We start from the raw sequence: 16702 nt of genomic DNA, 5'->3' as shown, positions 1-16702 counted from the left end.
GAATCAAAAGAAAAACAAATTCTAGTTGTTTTTGGCTAGAATTCAATGATTTGGATTTCAGAGTTCTGGCTGGCTACCTGACCTACTGCTGGAAGAGCATTTCTTACCGTGATGCCTGTAGATACGATAGCAAACCCCAGCACACACTTCATATTTTCCCTTTCTGTGTCCAATTCTATGCTGAGGTCATTGGTATAGTCATAATACAGCCACCATAAGACACCGCAGACAACTAGAAAAGAGAACAGTAGCAGAGCTCAGGGCACGCGCCATGAGATAACCTTTCCCCAGCACACAGAATCATTCAGGGAAGTCCAGCCACTGCCCACTGGCTGTGTGGCGCTGCTCTGGCACTGGGTCCCAAATACTCAGACCCAACAGGCAACTGCTGCCCTCTGAAGAAGCTGGGCAGAGCCAGGGCAACCCATAGAGGACCCACAAGTTCTGGGATGATGCTTGTTTTGGGAGACCCAGGATGGTGACCTCAGAACACAGGCGCCTAACCCACAGGTTGGGTCTGGACGCGAGCAGGAGGAAAACCCCATGGACAGGATGGTGAGAGGGACAAGGCTAGAGCTCACTGTCTAAATGTTTTAAGCAAGCTCTGCTGGTGATATCTCCTGTGGGAGCCTGGATGTTGGCTGCTCACCCACAAAACCGGGCGAATTTACATGGCCTGTGGGAATCACGGAAGTCAGAAGCTCATTTGGAAGATGCCCTGATGTTGCAAGTACTCCACATTTAGGTAAGAAATACCACCTTATGCCATATCCACAGTAACTATAGGAAGGTTGGAGTGGACAGGAAGAAACCTCCCTCAGAAGTCATTGTGCCTGTCCTCCAACGCAGGGCTACAGGGCTCCATGTTGCTGAGGGCAGAGCTGATGACTCAGGGGAATGGAACATGACAATCACGTCAGTTTTTAAAAATTAAAATATAGTCATCACTGCATGATGATATTTGGATCAACAATGGACTGTATATATGATGGTGGTTCATGAGATTAATAATGCTGTACTTTTCCGTGTTTACATGTGTTTAGATACACAAATACTGACCATTCTGTTACAGCTGCCAACAGTATTCTGTACAGTTTAGCACGCTGTGCAGGTTGGTAGCCTAGGAGTAATAGGTTATACTGTGTGCCCGGGTGTGTAGTAGGCTCTACCATCTAGGTTTGTGTAAGTGCACTCTATGATGTTCACACAATGAGGAAATTGCTGAGTGATGCATTTCTCAGAACACATCCCTCCCCATCATTAAGTGACACCTTACTGTATGCCACACCAGTTGGTAAATGGCTGCTGCCTTGAGCCTCCTGTGTGCCCTTGTCCCTCAGACCTCTTTCCCAACAACTGCTGGTGAGATCCACGATCCAGCAATCGGGAGGGAAATATGGGCACAGTACAGGGTCTCCAGGACTCTGCTTCCACGCAGGCCTGTGTGTCTTCTGGCTGGTCAGAGCCTTTGCATGACAACTATGGGCACCCATGTGCCAATGGGTGAGGCGCACATTCAGAAGAAATCCTTTAAAATACTCCCAATGGGTACTGGGATTCTCTTTTAACGTTATGGATACCAGCTCACACTATTGGAAAGTTCATCTCAGGGGCAGCATAACATAGCAGAAAAAACAACGGATTTGGCTGGATGTGGTGACTCACGCCTGTAATCCCAGCAACTTTGGGAGGCCAAGGTGGGCGGATCGCTTGAGCTCAGGAGTTGGAGACCAGCCTGGGCAACATGGCAAAACCCCATCTCTACAAAAAATACAAAAATTAGCTGGGTGTAGTGGCATGTGCCTGCAGTCCCAGCTACTTGGGGACTGAGACAGGGGGATTACTTGAGCCCAGGAGGTTGAGGCTACAGTGAGCCACGTTCACGCCACGGCATTCCAGCCTGGGCAACAAAGTGAGAGCCTGCCAAGAAAAGGAAGGAAGGAAGGAAGGAAGGAAGGAAGGAAGGAAGGAAGGAAGGAAGGAAGGAAGGAAGGAAGGAAGGAAAGAAGGCAGGCAGGCAGGCAGGCAGGCAGGCAGGCAGGCAGGGAGGGAGGGAGGGAGGGAGGGAGGGAGGGAGGGAGGGAGGGAGGAAAGAAAGAAAGAAAGAAAGAAAGAAAGAAAGAAAGAAAGAAAGAAAGAAAGAAAGAAAGAAAGAAAGAAAGAAAGAAAGAGAGAGAAAGGAAGGAAGGAAGGAAGGAGAGAAAGAGAGAAAGAGAAAGAAAGAGAAAGACAGAAAGACAGAAATAAAGAGAGAAAGACAGAAAGACAAAAAAAAAAAAAAAAAGAAAAGAAAAAAGATTGGTCATTAACTTTGCACTGTCTGTGAGACATAGCAACTCCCGTTGTCCTCCCTGGGGCCGAGATTTCTCATTTGTAAAGTGACAGGGCTAGATACTCTTTAAGACTTCATGTAGCTTACAAATGCCAATGTTTAAGTTCTATACTTAATGGAAAGGCTTTTCATTTAATCAAAAAGAAATCAGTCAAGTAGAGAAATACTTACACAACAATCCCAAAATAACCAATGAAATGAAAATGTTAACCAGAAGGGTGGTGATGAATCTGAAGGTAAACATCATGGCCAAAGACAAGGCTGAAAAATTAAGCAAAACACATAAACCTCAATAGCAACAAAGGGTAGGGGAGATGATGGTAGCACTGCAATGACAAAACCCTCCAGAATAGAACAGTGATGGCTGAGGATTTCATTCAAACCCTAAATATCTTGGGATATCTACTAAACACTAAATAAAAATAACAAGGTATATGCGGGGCAGTCTCTGACGCACCATTCAATCAAGTGTGGTAAGCCAGTCTCTGGAAGTCCTAGTATTCTTCTTAAAAATAAAAAAATTTTGGCTGGGCGTGGTGGCTCATGCCTATAATCCCAGCACTTTCGGAGGCTGAGGCGGGTGGATCACCTGAGGTCAGGAATTTGAGAACAGCCTGGCCAACATGGCGAAACCCTGTCTCTACCAAAAATACAAAAAATTAGCCGGGCTTGGTGGCAGGCACCTGTAATCCCAGCTACTTAGGAGGCTGAGGCACGACAATTGCTTGAACTTGGGAGGCGGAGCTTACAGTGAGCCAAGATGGCGCCACTGCACTCCAGCCTGGGCGACAGAGCAAGACTCTGTCTCAGTAAAAAAAAAAAAAGAAAAAAAAATTTATAGCAATATTATTCTCAAATGCCCAAATCTTTTTTTCCTACAAGTTCAAATGAACCATTTAAAATTCTTATCACATGGGTGCAGCACACCAACATGGCACATGTATACATATGTAACAAACCTGCACATTGTGCACATGTACCCTAGAACTTAAAATATATATATATATATAAATTCTTATCACACTTAAATCTTTTGACTTTACTGGGCTTATGTAAAGTTCTGACTTTACATGTTCTAAGGTACTCTTATTAAATATGAAAGATTAATGTCTTTAAAATGAAGAATTTAAGATCCTAACCATGAAATAAGCTGTACGTACCTTTTTTGACATAGGAAATTAGGATTGCATCTAGATCGGAGTTATGTTTAGTAAGGTGGGTTTTGGGATCACACAGATCTGGGTTTGAGTCTTAGTTCTGCCACCTCTTCTCCTAGGTGTGCAATACTGGCCAAGTTCTAAACCTCTCTAAGCCTCAGTTTCCTCTCTTACGAGTGGTACTGGGATTCTGATGAGGTTTTAATGAGTGAAGAATAAGTACAATGCCTGGCACAGTAAACGACAGCTGTTAATACCATTATGAATCTAATAAGTACATGACTATGTCCTTGCAGGGACATTAGGTCATTCTATAAGATATCAGGAATAACCTGAGGATTTTTTGTTATATATTGTAACCAAGCCATTATCTGGTAGTCAAAGCATCTTGTTTGAGTCAACTGAAGTCATTTTCAGCCTCAATAAGAAGTCTGAAAGTCATAATGGTGACTAGTTAAATATCCCCAAGCATTTAGGAATTAGGAACCTTTTAGTAAAGAAACTGTGGAAAACTCAATTTGTTAACTGTTAGAAATATGTTAATGTCTGACCAAAGAGTTTCTCTCATCCAACAGGTTGGGGGGCTGCCACTGGAAAGCAAGGAGACAACAGGCTCTTACCACTGTCTAAAGGAGCAGAGTGTATTAACCTGTTCAAAGAGAAAGTTGGCTCTTGATTTCAGCCAACTGAAACATAGAAAATGGGAACTCAAACGGTCAAGAGTGGGTAGCTGCTTCCAGAAATGCCCAGAGAAGGCTTAAGGCCTTGACCTGTCCACAACCCAAAGCAGATATGTCTCTTAGAGGAGCAGGATACAGCAGGCCCTTGCAGTCTGACTCCATTTAACATGGATGCACACATGTCCTTGCCCTGCTCACCAAGCAGCCTTCTGATCTGGTTCACCTACAGGTGGAGGCATGTTTGGCCAGAAGACATGGTTTCTGGTCACTCTGACAGTTGTATTTTTCATGTCCCATCCACAAATTAGCAATCTGCTTTATATACCCATCCCCAGTGAGGAGCAGACACTAGGGCATGGTCAGTATATCAAGGCAACCCCACCCACTGAGGCTTACTGCCAGAGGGCCAGCTGTTCCTCTATTCTTATTGCCCCATCCCCCTTAAATCTGAAACACCGAAAATATCTATAAAAAAATACAAAGTTTTAAATTTAAATCAAGAGGCTAATTTTCATTGTACAACGTATAAAAGTGCTAGGAACTTTGGCATTCCGTAAACAATTACTAAAATTAACTTAACTGAGAATTACCTAATGTGAGGATACACAGGCCAAGGATTGTATCTCTTCCCGACATGATTCCACTTAGAATTCGGTGGAGGGTGTCACCATCATTTATCCAAACAGATGCAAACAGGGAGTAGCACTCAGGTGTTTGAGGGATGCATCGGTTAAATAAGGGAAATGACTTGCTAAAAATAGAAATAGAAAACATGGCAAAAATGTTTATTTAATATTTATCTTTAAAAGATGTTTATTTAACATTCTCAATAACCAAAAATGCTTAAGAACTATAGCAATAGAGCAGGGCCCAGCATGCCATTTGCAGAGCACACCTTAGAAAGCCAGGCAGGTGTGCTCTGCTGCATCATTAGTTGTATTCTGAATAGGAAGTTGATTATGGGGACTCACAGAAACCAAAAACCTAAACTTGGGGAGCAACATTTTTAAAAATAAAAATTGCATATATTTAAGGTATACAAGGTGATGTTTTGATATATATAAACTTTGTGCAACGATTGCTACAGTTAAGCTAATGAACATATCCATCAATTCCCATAGTTATCGTATTTTGAGAACACTGAAGATCTGTTGTATCAAATTTCAAATATACAATACAGTATTATGAACTATAGTCACCATGCTCTACTTCATGTATCTAGAATTTATTCACCCTACGTAACAGAAACTTATATCCTTTGATCAACATCTTTCATTTCCCCTGCCCGCATCCCTGATAACCAGCATTCTATTCTCTGTTTCCATGAATTTGACTTTATTAGATTCCACATAAAACTAGGATCATGCATGAGATTTGCCCTTATGTACCTGATTTATTTCATTTGACATAATATCCTCTGGTTCATCCATATTGTTGCAAACAGCAGGATTTCTTCTTTTTTAAGGCTAAATACTACTCTGTGGTATGTGTACATGTACTACATTTTATTTATGGGTAACCACTTTTTTTCTTTCTTTCTTTTCTTTTTTTTTTGAGACAGGGTCTGGCTCTGTCACCTGCGCTGGAGTACAGTGGCTCGATCACCGGCCAGTGCAACCTCCGCCTCCAGGGCCCACGCTATTCTCCCACCTCAGCTTCCTGCTACAGGCATGTGCCACCACACCCAGCTAATTTTTGTTTTTTGTAGAGACAGAGTTTCACCAAGTTGTTGCCCAGGCTGGGGGCAACATGAGCTCAAATGATCCACCCACCTTGACGTCCCAAAGTGTTGGGATTACAGGCATGAGCCACTGTGCCCAGCGGGAACCACATTTTTTACTCTCCTGTCTTAGCCCTTCTTAGAAACAAAGTACCAACTCCAACAAAAGAACTTTATTTCTGTAAGGAACTATTAGGGATGTGAACTGGATGAGACAGAAGCCATGTTAATGACACTATTAGCTTAATTCCGTCCTGTTTAGGAAGGCATATGAGACTTGAGGGCCTTGCTATGAACAGTGGGTACTCAATAAATGAATAGTAAATGTATGATTGATGCTGCAGTTAACTGCCTTGGGTAGATGAGAAAGTTGGCCTTTTTTTAGCCCCTTCCTGAAATGTAAAATAGCCGAGGAATATGCATTCTAATGAATCTTCATAAGGCCACTGATACCTTCGCCAGGTCCTGTTCTTCTTTCTTTCCATGAACCCCAAATGGTGGAAATAATCCCAACCAAAGAAGTGTCAAATTATCTAAAAAGCTGCTCAAAACCCAATCACCAATCATTTTGTGCAATGTATAAGAATGAAACAAAGGAGAACCCAAATGTTAACAAGATTTCATTGCCCTGAAGAAAAGAAATTACTTTCCAAATTTCTAATGAAGCACAACCTAGAACACATGGAAAAATCTTTCTCCAGAAGTCTCAATATTACAGAAACAGTTCCTGAGTCACTGGATACTGGGTCAAGAGAAAAGTAACACAAAGGGTATTTTTGTAAATTACATTTTTGAAGGGGTAATACATTCACATGGCTTAAATTCCAAAAGGTACAAAAGACCAAACAGCAAGAAATTGCCTTTCCTTGTCCCTGAGCTACTGAAGTACATTTCCTCACAGGCACCCATTGTTTTTGGTGTCCTGCAAACCATTCTGGAGACTTTTATTAGCATATGTAAGTATCACAGGAAATTTAAATGGAATTTGCAGCTGAGCTCAAATATAATAAAAATTATACTCCAAAATGAGATGCCAGACTCCACCATTCAGGGTGTGCCAAAAAAGAGGTGGGAGAAAAGTGGTTAGATTATTCTCAAACCCACATCCATTCTGAGAGCATAAAAGAGTTGGAAGTTGATAAGAAGAGCATTTTTTAAAATAAACTTTTAATTTCTGAATAATTTTAGAGTTACAAAAGAATTGCAACAATAGTAGAGGGTTCCTCTGTGTATCCTTCACTCACCTTCCCCTAACGTGAATGTCTTACCTAACCACAGTATAGTTGTGAAAATTAAGATTTAACATTGGCACTAAACTACTAACTAAACTACAACCTTTATTTGGATTTTACCATAACATCCTTTTTCCATTCCAGGATCCAATTCAGGATAGCACATGGCATTTAATTGTCATGTCTCCTCTTTGGTCATGACAGTTTATATATTTTGTAGAGACAGAGTCTTGCCATGTTGCCCAAACCAGTCTTGAACTCCTGAGTTCAAGCCATCCTCCCACCTCTGCTCCCAAAGTGTTAGTTAGGATTACAGGTGTGAACCACTATGCCTGGACTGTGCCAAGTTTCTTACTTTTTCCTTGTTTCTCGTGACCTTGACATTTCTGAAGATTCATAGTCAGGTATTTTGTAAAATGTCCCTAAATTTGTAGAATTTCTCTCATGTTTTCTCATGATTAGACTACAGTCAAAAGGTTTTTGGGAGACTGCCACAGAGGTGAAGTACCTTTCTCATCCTATCAGGGAACATGACTACACTGGTGAAGTTGATCTTGATCACCTGGTTAAGGTGGTACCTGCCAGGTTTCTCCATGTAAAGTTGTTATTTTTCTCTTTTCCCTCTATTTCTTGGAAATGAGTCACTAAGCCTAGCCCACTCTCAAAGGGAGGGAAATTCCACCTCTGGGAGGAAGAAGTAAAGATTTATCCCTTTCACCGGGCGCAGTGGCTCACACCGGTAATCCTAGCACTTTGGGAGGCCAAGGCGAGTGGATCATTTGAGGTCAGGATTTTGAGACAAGCCTGGCCAACATGGTGAAATCCCATCGCTAATAAAAATACAAAAATTAGCTGGGCATGGTAGCGGGCACCTGTAATCCCAGCTACTCAGGAGGCTGAGGCAGGAGAATCGCTTGAACCCGGGAGGTGGAGGTTGCAGTGAGCCGAGATCACACCACTGCACTCCAGCCTGGAAAACAGAGCGAGACTCTGTTTCAAAAAAAAAAAAAAAAAAGATTTATCCCTTTCCCCCATTTATTTATTTATTCAATTATTTATTTATATCAGTATGGCCTCATGGACATTTATTCTTTTCTTTGGGTTATAATCCTTAATTGTGTTATTCAATCTATTCCAGTTTTGGCCACTACGAGGCATCTGTGTCCTTTTGACAAGACCCATTCTTTTTCTTTCTTGAGCACTTCCTTACTTTCTGATGCTAGAGGATGATACCAGGCGTAGCTGGTGTTTTCCTTATCCAGGTCCCAGAGCCTGACATTTCTCCAAAGAACCCTTGAAGACTAATGATTAGAAACCATGATCTGGGTATTGGGTATGGTGGGATATTACTGATTCTAGGTCTTATAATCGATTCTCGTATGTAGTTTCAGAATTGCTAACCATTATACTCTACTGTTTAGGGAATTTAAAAAAAAATGAAAACAATTGTTAACCAGTAGCTATGTGATAAACAAGTGTACTATCTGACGTACAATGTTTATGTACAGTTCCTTTTGTTTTTAGCTTACAGTATCTAGTTACAAAGCTGTTTTCCAAAGTTACTCACATCAGCTCCTTCTTTGTAATTTGTCACCCTCTACACTCTTATCCTAAGATCTCCAGACATCTTGATTTTAATTTTTATTTGCATATAGTAAAATCCACTCTGCACAGGTGATGACAAGTGCAGAGAATCATTAGAAGAGTAATTTTGAAGAGTTGAAATTTTTTTTTTTTTTACTAGACTTGTCATGTGACTCCATCCCCATTCCCAAGGGGAAGAGGGTGAAGGGTACTACTCCTAAGTCAGATGAGAAGGGTTTCATGGAAAACTCACAGAGCTTAGGGAATCCCCTGGCTTAAGGTCTGAGCCACCCAAAAAAATCTGGAGGGTGAGCAGCTTTAATAACAGAGCAGAGAGCTACAGCTGGGGAGTTAAGAGCCCCAGGGCATTTGTCAGGGCAAAGGGTGCAGAGGGCTTCCTGGGGTCAAGTTGTGGGCTGCATGTGCACAAGTCCCAGTGACGGGACTTCTACGGGGCTAAGACAGCCCTCTGAGGAAGGCTCTCACATGACCAGCCAGAGCACAGATGTCCTGGACTACATGAAAGGCATTGCAGCTGAAGGAGCCCCGAAGAACCCAAAACACGCTCATGAGGGAAAGAGCTGGCCAGGACATCTACCAAGCCCAGAGAATGCTGGTGCTAGTGTCAGACAAGTAAATGTGTTCCTGCTACTCTTTTCTTATCTTCACTTTTGCTGCACCAGCCCCTTAGGCAAAACCTGTTTTAGCAAGCTGGGAGAGGAGGGGAGGAATAAAGAGAGGAGAAGAGCAGCTGACTACAACCTCCTTCCTGGACTGTGGCCTTCCCACTTGCTCCACGGCCAAGCGTGCAGGGGGCAGAAGTTTGAATCTCCAATCAAGTGAGAACTTTATCACATCAGGCTGAATATTTTTTAATTTTTAAAAAAAATTTTGAGAAAGGGTCTTGCTCTGTCACCAAGGCTGGAGTGCAGTGGCATGGTCACAGCTCACTACAACCTCAAACTCCTGGGCTCAAGAGATCCTCCCACCTCAGCTTCAGCTAGGACCACAGTCATGTTCTACTATGCCAATCTAATTTTTAAATTTTTTGTAGAGACAAGGTCTCATTATGTTGTCCAGGCTGGTCTTGAACTCCTGGCCTCAAGCAATCCTACAGCCCTGGCCTCTCAAAATGTTGGGATTGCAGGCATGAGCCACTGTGCCTGGTCTGGGCTGAACATTTTAATTATTGAATTGAAAGTGTCTGTTACAACTTAAAGTGACTCAGTATATATTACCTAAAAGTTACCAGAGAAGCCTTGGAAATTGCCTGTGTTTTTATTCAGGGGCAGAAAAAACTAGTCCCACTGAATAAATTTAAAGAGACAGAGAAAGACAAAAATTAAATTGCTTTCTGACTACATCCTGTAAGTCATGCTTGATGTAATGGTTATACAAGCAAATATATACCTATATGTATATGTTTATATGTTTATATATACTTATATTTTCCACTTTTTATGCAAAAGACAGTATACTGCACACTGTTCTATTATTTGCTTTTTTTTTTTTTTTTAACAATACACTTCAGAACGTAAGGAATTCCTCTTATTTTTACTGAGGCAAAATTTATATACAATGAAATGCACTGATCTTAAACATAAAATTAGAGACTTTGATAAACATATACATCTATGCAACTACCACTCCTTTCGAGATTTAGAATATTTCATTAGCTGGGCTAGGGATGCATCTTTTTTTTTAGATGGAGTTTCGCTCTTGTCACCCAGGCTGGAGTGCCATGGCGCAATCTCGGCTCACTGCAACCTCCGCCTCCTGGGTTCAAGAGATTCTCTTGCCTCAACCTCCCGAGGAGTTGGGATTACAGGTGCCCACCACCACGCCCAGCGAATTTTTGTATTGTTAGTAGAGACAGGGTTTCACCATTGTTGGCCAAGCTGGTCCTGACCTCAGGTGATCCGCCCGCCGTGCCTTCCCAAAATGCTGGGATTACAGATGTGAGCCACCATGTCCGGCTCACAGGGATGCATCTTTAGGCCATGGCCTGAGGTTTCTTCACCACTTCTGCTTTTCTTCTTCCCATTAGCAAAGCCACTCAAACTTGCAGGAAGTCATTGGGCAAGCTGCCTGTATATTTAGATCACCATGTATATGGAATTCAGCTGAGCAAACCATGCAGTGACATGCGTGGGCACCTACGTGGGAGGGTAGAACTAGAATTTACTGGGGGGAAAATATCCATGCCTTTTAGATTTTGAATACATGGGGGACTAAAAATACATTACCATGTTGAACACCAAAGTGAAAAAAGATCTATTTGCTTGTTATCTTCTGCAGTGCTTTTTCACTGCTCTTAAAAGCTCATACCTAGGTCCATAAACTTCTTGATATTTAGCCATTACTCTAAAAGGGTATGTTATACCTCACATGATCAACACAGGAGGAAGAAACAATCAGTTCAGTCAAAAAGAGGTATTTAGAAAATATTCTTTGGCCCTGTAGCCACCCTTCTCATGTTTTCCAGCTTTTCAGTCTTGGCACTGCTATTCCATGATAAATATGATCATTTTCACCTTAAACAAACACTTGCTTGTGCAGGAAAGGGGAATGGAGCCCTTGAGGCTATTTCTGTCTCTCTCTCATTCTGTCTAAAAAAGGCCACTCAGTCAAGGGTTTTGTCTTTACTTGAAAAGTTAGTATTGGAAACACTTGCATTTAGGGTGAAAAGGACTAGGGCTGGCTTGAGAGTGAGAAGAAATGGTGCTATTATGACACAGGGTACGGGGACTCTTTCTCCCGGCTTGATGTGAGTCTAGGAAGGCCACTCACCAGTCAAAATAAAACCAAGTCTTGACTCAAACATAAGACGCTACTTGGGTTTGAATGCCAGCTTTTCCATTTGCTGGGTGTATGACCTCAAACCTCTCTGCATCAGTTTTCTCAGTTGTGAGATACGGATGAAAACAATACCTACAATGTAGATGTTTTCTGGGGCCCAAATTATGTTAAGGATTTAGAAAAGTATCAAAAGCTCAATAAGTGTTTGTTATTATCATCATAAGTATCAAGATAGAAGCTTCCTGTGGAATTATGGTTGCCATCCCATTTATAGTAAGAGGAGAGTTTATCCAACTCCGGTTAAATTACAACCTTAAAAATTCCATTCTCTTTCAATTACATCTGTAGTTACATCTACAGTTACAAATTGTGTTCTTAAAAAAGTCCTCCTCTCCAAGTGCTAGAGAATTTTCCTTCCACCTATTACTAAAACATTCTAGTTTTTTTTTTTTAATTGGGTACAGTATGTTTCATTAAGATGTGTTTATGATACTTATATTTTACCAGAATGTAAAGTATCATAAACACATTTACAATTACCAGAATTTTAAAATAAGATATTATAGGCCAGGCGTGGTGGCTCATGCCTGTAATCCCAGCACTTTGAGAGGCTGAGGCAGGCATATCATGAGGTCAAGAAATCAAGACCAGCCTGGCCAACATGGAGAAACCCCATCTCTACTAAAAATACAAAAATTAGCTGGGCGTGGTGGCATGTGCCTGTAGTCCCAGCTACTTGGGAGACTGAGGCAGGAGAATCACTTGAACCTGGGAGATGGAGGTTGCAGTGAGCTGAGATCGCACCATTGCACTCCAGCCTGGGAGACAAGAGCAAGACTCTGTCTCAAAAAAAAAAAAAAAAAAAAAAAAAAAAAAAAAAAAAAAAAAAAAAAAAAAAAAAATTATAGAAAAATGAAATGGGTATTCTCCTCAGCAAATAGTTCTCTCCTCCTTCAATTACTTACAACATGGAGCATTTATTTTAGAAAAGAATATCACCAAATGGCTATTTTCTGCCTTCGATGTGATTAAAACCTACTCAAGTCTTTCTGTGTTTGTGTGAGCACCTGCTAGATGAGCATTTTTCAAGCTTCACTTGCAACCAGTCAGAAGACTATGAAATACATTATTTTTAAAAAGGCAACAGAATAGTAACTAAGGGTGTGAATCATATGTAATAAGGGTAAAGGTTGCTTTGTGAGATTTCTAGTATTGTTTTATATATATAAGGACATATGAAGGTATGTGCATACAGGAGTTGGGATGTAATAAATTTCTTACTGTAAGTCCCAAACAAGAGTTCAATAAACACCATCCTAGAGGATTGGAATAATGCTTTGTTTTAATTAAATCATCATTATTTCTCAGGGATTTTTCAGAGAGGTCTCATCTCCTACATTGTAAACATACTCACATCTTTCAAAAGAATGACAATTCAGAATCAATACAAGTTTTCCTTTAGTACATCTCAGCATCATGATGGTGGCAATAAATACTCATTGTGTCTTTCCCCTTAGCCTTCTCAAAGGTGTAAACATGTGCCATTCGCCATGGCAACGTAACCACTGCTCCATCATTACAACTTTATTCTACAAATATTTGTAAGGTGCCTACCATGTGCCAGGTAGTACACTAATTTATAGGGGTGAATAAGACCTTGCAAGGAGCCCACCAAATGTACTCTTGACAAGGACCTGTGCTTTCTGTTTTCATTGAGAAGAAAGGTGTGGTGCTCACTTGGCCTTGTCTATCTGGTCTGTTTCTTATGAAGATATCTAGAGCAATAAAAACTAACAAAGTCTGATTGTGATAAAAAGCCAAAAGTAAATGATTTCTTTCTTTTTCTTTGAGACAGAGTCTCGCTCTGTCACCAAGCTGGAGTGTAGTGGCGTGATCTCGGCTCACTGCAACCTCCACTTCCCGAGTTCAAGCGATTCTTCTGCCTCAGCCTCCCAAGTAGCTGGGACTACAGGCACGCGCCACCACGCCCAGCTAATTTTTGTATTTTTAGTAAAGATGGGGATTCACCATGTTGGCCAGGATGGTCTCCATTTTCTGACCTCATGATCTGCCTGCCTCCGTCTCCCAAAGTGCTGGGATTACAGGCATGAGCCACCATGCTCAGCCAAAGTAAATGATTTCTACTTTGCAATAAATAGTTGGAGTAGAAAAAAATACACACTAATTTATAAAATTACCCTGTTAGTAATAGTTCATATGTTACTTCTTGCTAGTACTAGTGTTCTTTGAAGACTATGTATATTTTTACTGTTTGCTGAATTTTCTCCTTATTTAGCCTGATTTCTAATCCACTGTCCACAGGCATACTGCAAATAGTCCTGCCATGTTTTTATCCCTGGCTTCCATAGATTGTAAGCTCCCTGCAGGCAGGGGCTCTTCTGATATCTCCTTCTCACAATGCCTGTAAGAGTAACAGATGCACACCAAGTACCCAGTAACTTTTGTTGAGGGTTAAGGAAAAAGTATGGAAGCTTTTACCTTGGAGGAACTGGTAGCCTGGGGCACAGTGAGTCTGCTTTTGGACTGTGGGTATAGTTGGAGGAATTCAAACTATAAACACACAGGAAAGACCCTGGAAGCAGAACACATAGACATTATACCATCTTCCCAGGTGAGTCAGTAAGGAAACCACAGTCATGTTACCAAATCAGAAAGGAGAAAGAATCAGCTACAAGGTCTATGGGTGACAGAAACACAAAAAGAATAGTCATACAATCTGAGGTCTAGTGAGGGCCTCTCTTCCTTACTTTCTCTTCAAAACCCCAAATTCAAAACTAAAAGTTATATGATTGGTCCTAAAATAATCTGAAGCGTATTTGAAAACAATTTCTTGTAGAAGCTTGATAGTTTAAACCTGGCTTTGCAAATAATTTCTAAAAATCTGGCAAACCATTTTTCAGGCAGATAAAATTCTAAACAGCGGACCCAGTACAAGGTATTTCAGTTATACAAATGCTTTTGGTACAACTTGTGATATCTCACTGCTCAGTGGAAGTATCTTTTAGCCCCGACAATCTCATGAAAAGACCTATTTGTCGGCAATTCAACCCGCACCCTGCCCGTACATCTCTAGGATTGGAAGTGCCCATGTGCATGGAGCTCTCTGACTTCCTTCTGACCCTGCCTTTGGTCCCAAATGTGGGCTGTGTCCTCTCTCTCTCTATGGACAACCATTCCCCCGCAGTGGCAGGGAGCATACATGGAACAGCTAGGGCTTCAGATAAATCCATACAGAACAAAAATAACCTGAACAAGCTCAAGAGAACGTGCTTACGGCCTCTTCCACACAAGAGGAGGTACCCACAAGGAAGTAAACCTTTCAGCTTTCCAGAGAAAGCAGGGTCAGGATAAATGATCTCATCTAAGTTCCCATAGCTTACCCCACCATGGGGAAAAGAATGAATCAGGCCTCAGTACCTACCACTGGTGTTTGCAAACAGCTGGACCTCTTCCAGGGAGTCAAGCTGCTCTTCAGGGCAGCTGGATACACAGAGGGCCGTGCGGTCGAGCCGCATACCTTTGACTTGGTTGCAGGAATTCATAAAGAACACGTGTCTAGGAAAGAGATGAAACAGAAGAATGTGTTAGAGCATTGCCTCTTCACTGGGCTTAATTGTGGGCCTTAAAAAATATCTACATGCTATCAAATGCAGGGATCACCCAGGCACACGTTCACAATTGTTTCAGCATAATTGAACACTTATTATGCCTACTGGTGGTCATCCGTGAGGCTGTGCAGCTTGGAAATGATCCAAAAATGTAAACAAAACTTTGTTTCTCCAGATTTAGTGTTTTCTGGGAGATAACACTAGGAGTTATCTGAGAAAATCTGAGGAAAAGAAGCAATTGATTAAACTGTCCGTTGATCACTAGATCAGGCCAATGCACAAACTATTCAATGGACTCCATGGATAACACATTTGTACCTAAGAGTGTTCAAATATGCTTCCGAGAATAAGTGAACACAGGGAAGTGAGAAGTGGAAAGGAGGGGCCAACGCTGGGAACTAAAGGCTTGTCTTTCCCCCTTTCTCACAGGTTGAGAGCCAGGACACTCAGGAGATCCCTCCTGCAGCTCCCCAGGGGCAGGGTAGAGCAGGCACAAGAACGAAACTGGTGTTGCCATCAGCAGGTTATGCGCTAGCAGCCACAGCTTCCAGACCTTTGTGCACCACTTATCCAGGCTCCGAGACCCCAGGAATGGCAGAGGAAGACCCCATAGGCTGTCCTCTATGGGAGAGACCTTGAGAAGTGGTCCCAGAAGGTTTTTTTCCCTCCTGTTGGGGATGGGAGAAGGTGGGTGCAAGAGGAGATGAGGAACAGATTTCCTGGGTGTGTGATATATATATTTTTGAAAAAGTTTAAAAATTGTGTTAAAATATACATAAAATTTACCATCTGAATCACTTTTTTTTTTTTTTTTTTTTTTTTTTTTGAGACAGAGTCTCGCTCTGTCGCCCAGGCTGGAGTGCAATGGCCCAATCTTGGCTCACTGTAAGCGCCGCCTCCCAGGTTCAAGTGATTCTCCTGTCTCAGCCTCTGAGTAGCTGGGACTACAGGTACCCACCACCTCGCCTGGCTAATTTTTGTATTTCTAGTAGAGACGGGGTTTCATCATATTGGCCAGGTTGGTCTTGAACTCCTGACCTTGTGATCCGTCCACCTTGGCGTTCCAAAGTGTTGGGATTACAGGCGCGAGCCACCGCACCTGGCCCCATCTGAATCTTTTGGGCTATCGTCACCACCATCCATTCGCAGAACTCATCTTCCCAAACTGAAATCTGTACCTATTAAACAAAAGGTTCCCACCCTCCTTTCTTCCAGCCCTTTGCAATCGCCATTTTACTTTCCATTTCTAGGAATCTGACTACTTTACATATCTCCTATAAGTGGAATCATACAATGTTTGTATTTTTGTGACTGGTTTATTTCACTTGGCATGACATCCTCAAGGTTCATCCGTGTTGTAGTATGTGTCAGAATTTCCTTTTTAATAATTCATGGTAATGTACATATCACATTTTGATTATCCATTCAACCATTGATGGACACTTGAGTTGCTTCTACCTTTTGGCTTTTGAGAATAATGGAATGTATACTCACTTCAACCAGGAATGACTGTTTCTTGACACTGCATTATGAACACAATGTGAAACAGGAGCACATGGGCATCTAAGT

General features: G+C 41.7%; 1 protein-coding gene across 4 annotated transcripts in view; it reads right to left on the bottom strand.

The window, feature by feature from the left end:
- SLC44A3 (solute carrier family 44 member 3) overlaps positions 1-16702 on the bottom strand; it is a 72763-nt gene that overhangs the window by 50173 nt on the left and 5888 nt on the right. For all 4 annotated transcript variants that reach the window (XM_050778182.1, XM_050778191.1, XM_050778194.1 and 1 more), the window contains exons 4-8: positions 14947-15080; positions 14004-14097; positions 4760-4920; positions 2504-2593; positions 108-232 (exon numbers count right to left, since the gene is read on the bottom strand). In XM_050778182.1, coding sequence (XP_050634139.1) covers positions 108-232; positions 2504-2593; positions 4760-4920; positions 14004-14097; positions 14947-15080 — 604 coding nt within the window. The remainder of the gene's footprint in view (positions 1-107; positions 233-2503; positions 2594-4759; positions 4921-14003; positions 14098-14946; positions 15081-16702) is intronic.

This window comes from Macaca thibetana, chromosome 1, assembly GCF_024542745.1.
Source record: "Macaca thibetana thibetana isolate TM-01 chromosome 1, ASM2454274v1, whole genome shotgun sequence".
NCBI classification, from domain to species: Eukaryota; Metazoa; Chordata; class Mammalia; order Primates; family Cercopithecidae; genus Macaca; species Macaca thibetana.
This window is presented reverse-complemented; position numbering and strand designations above follow the sequence as displayed.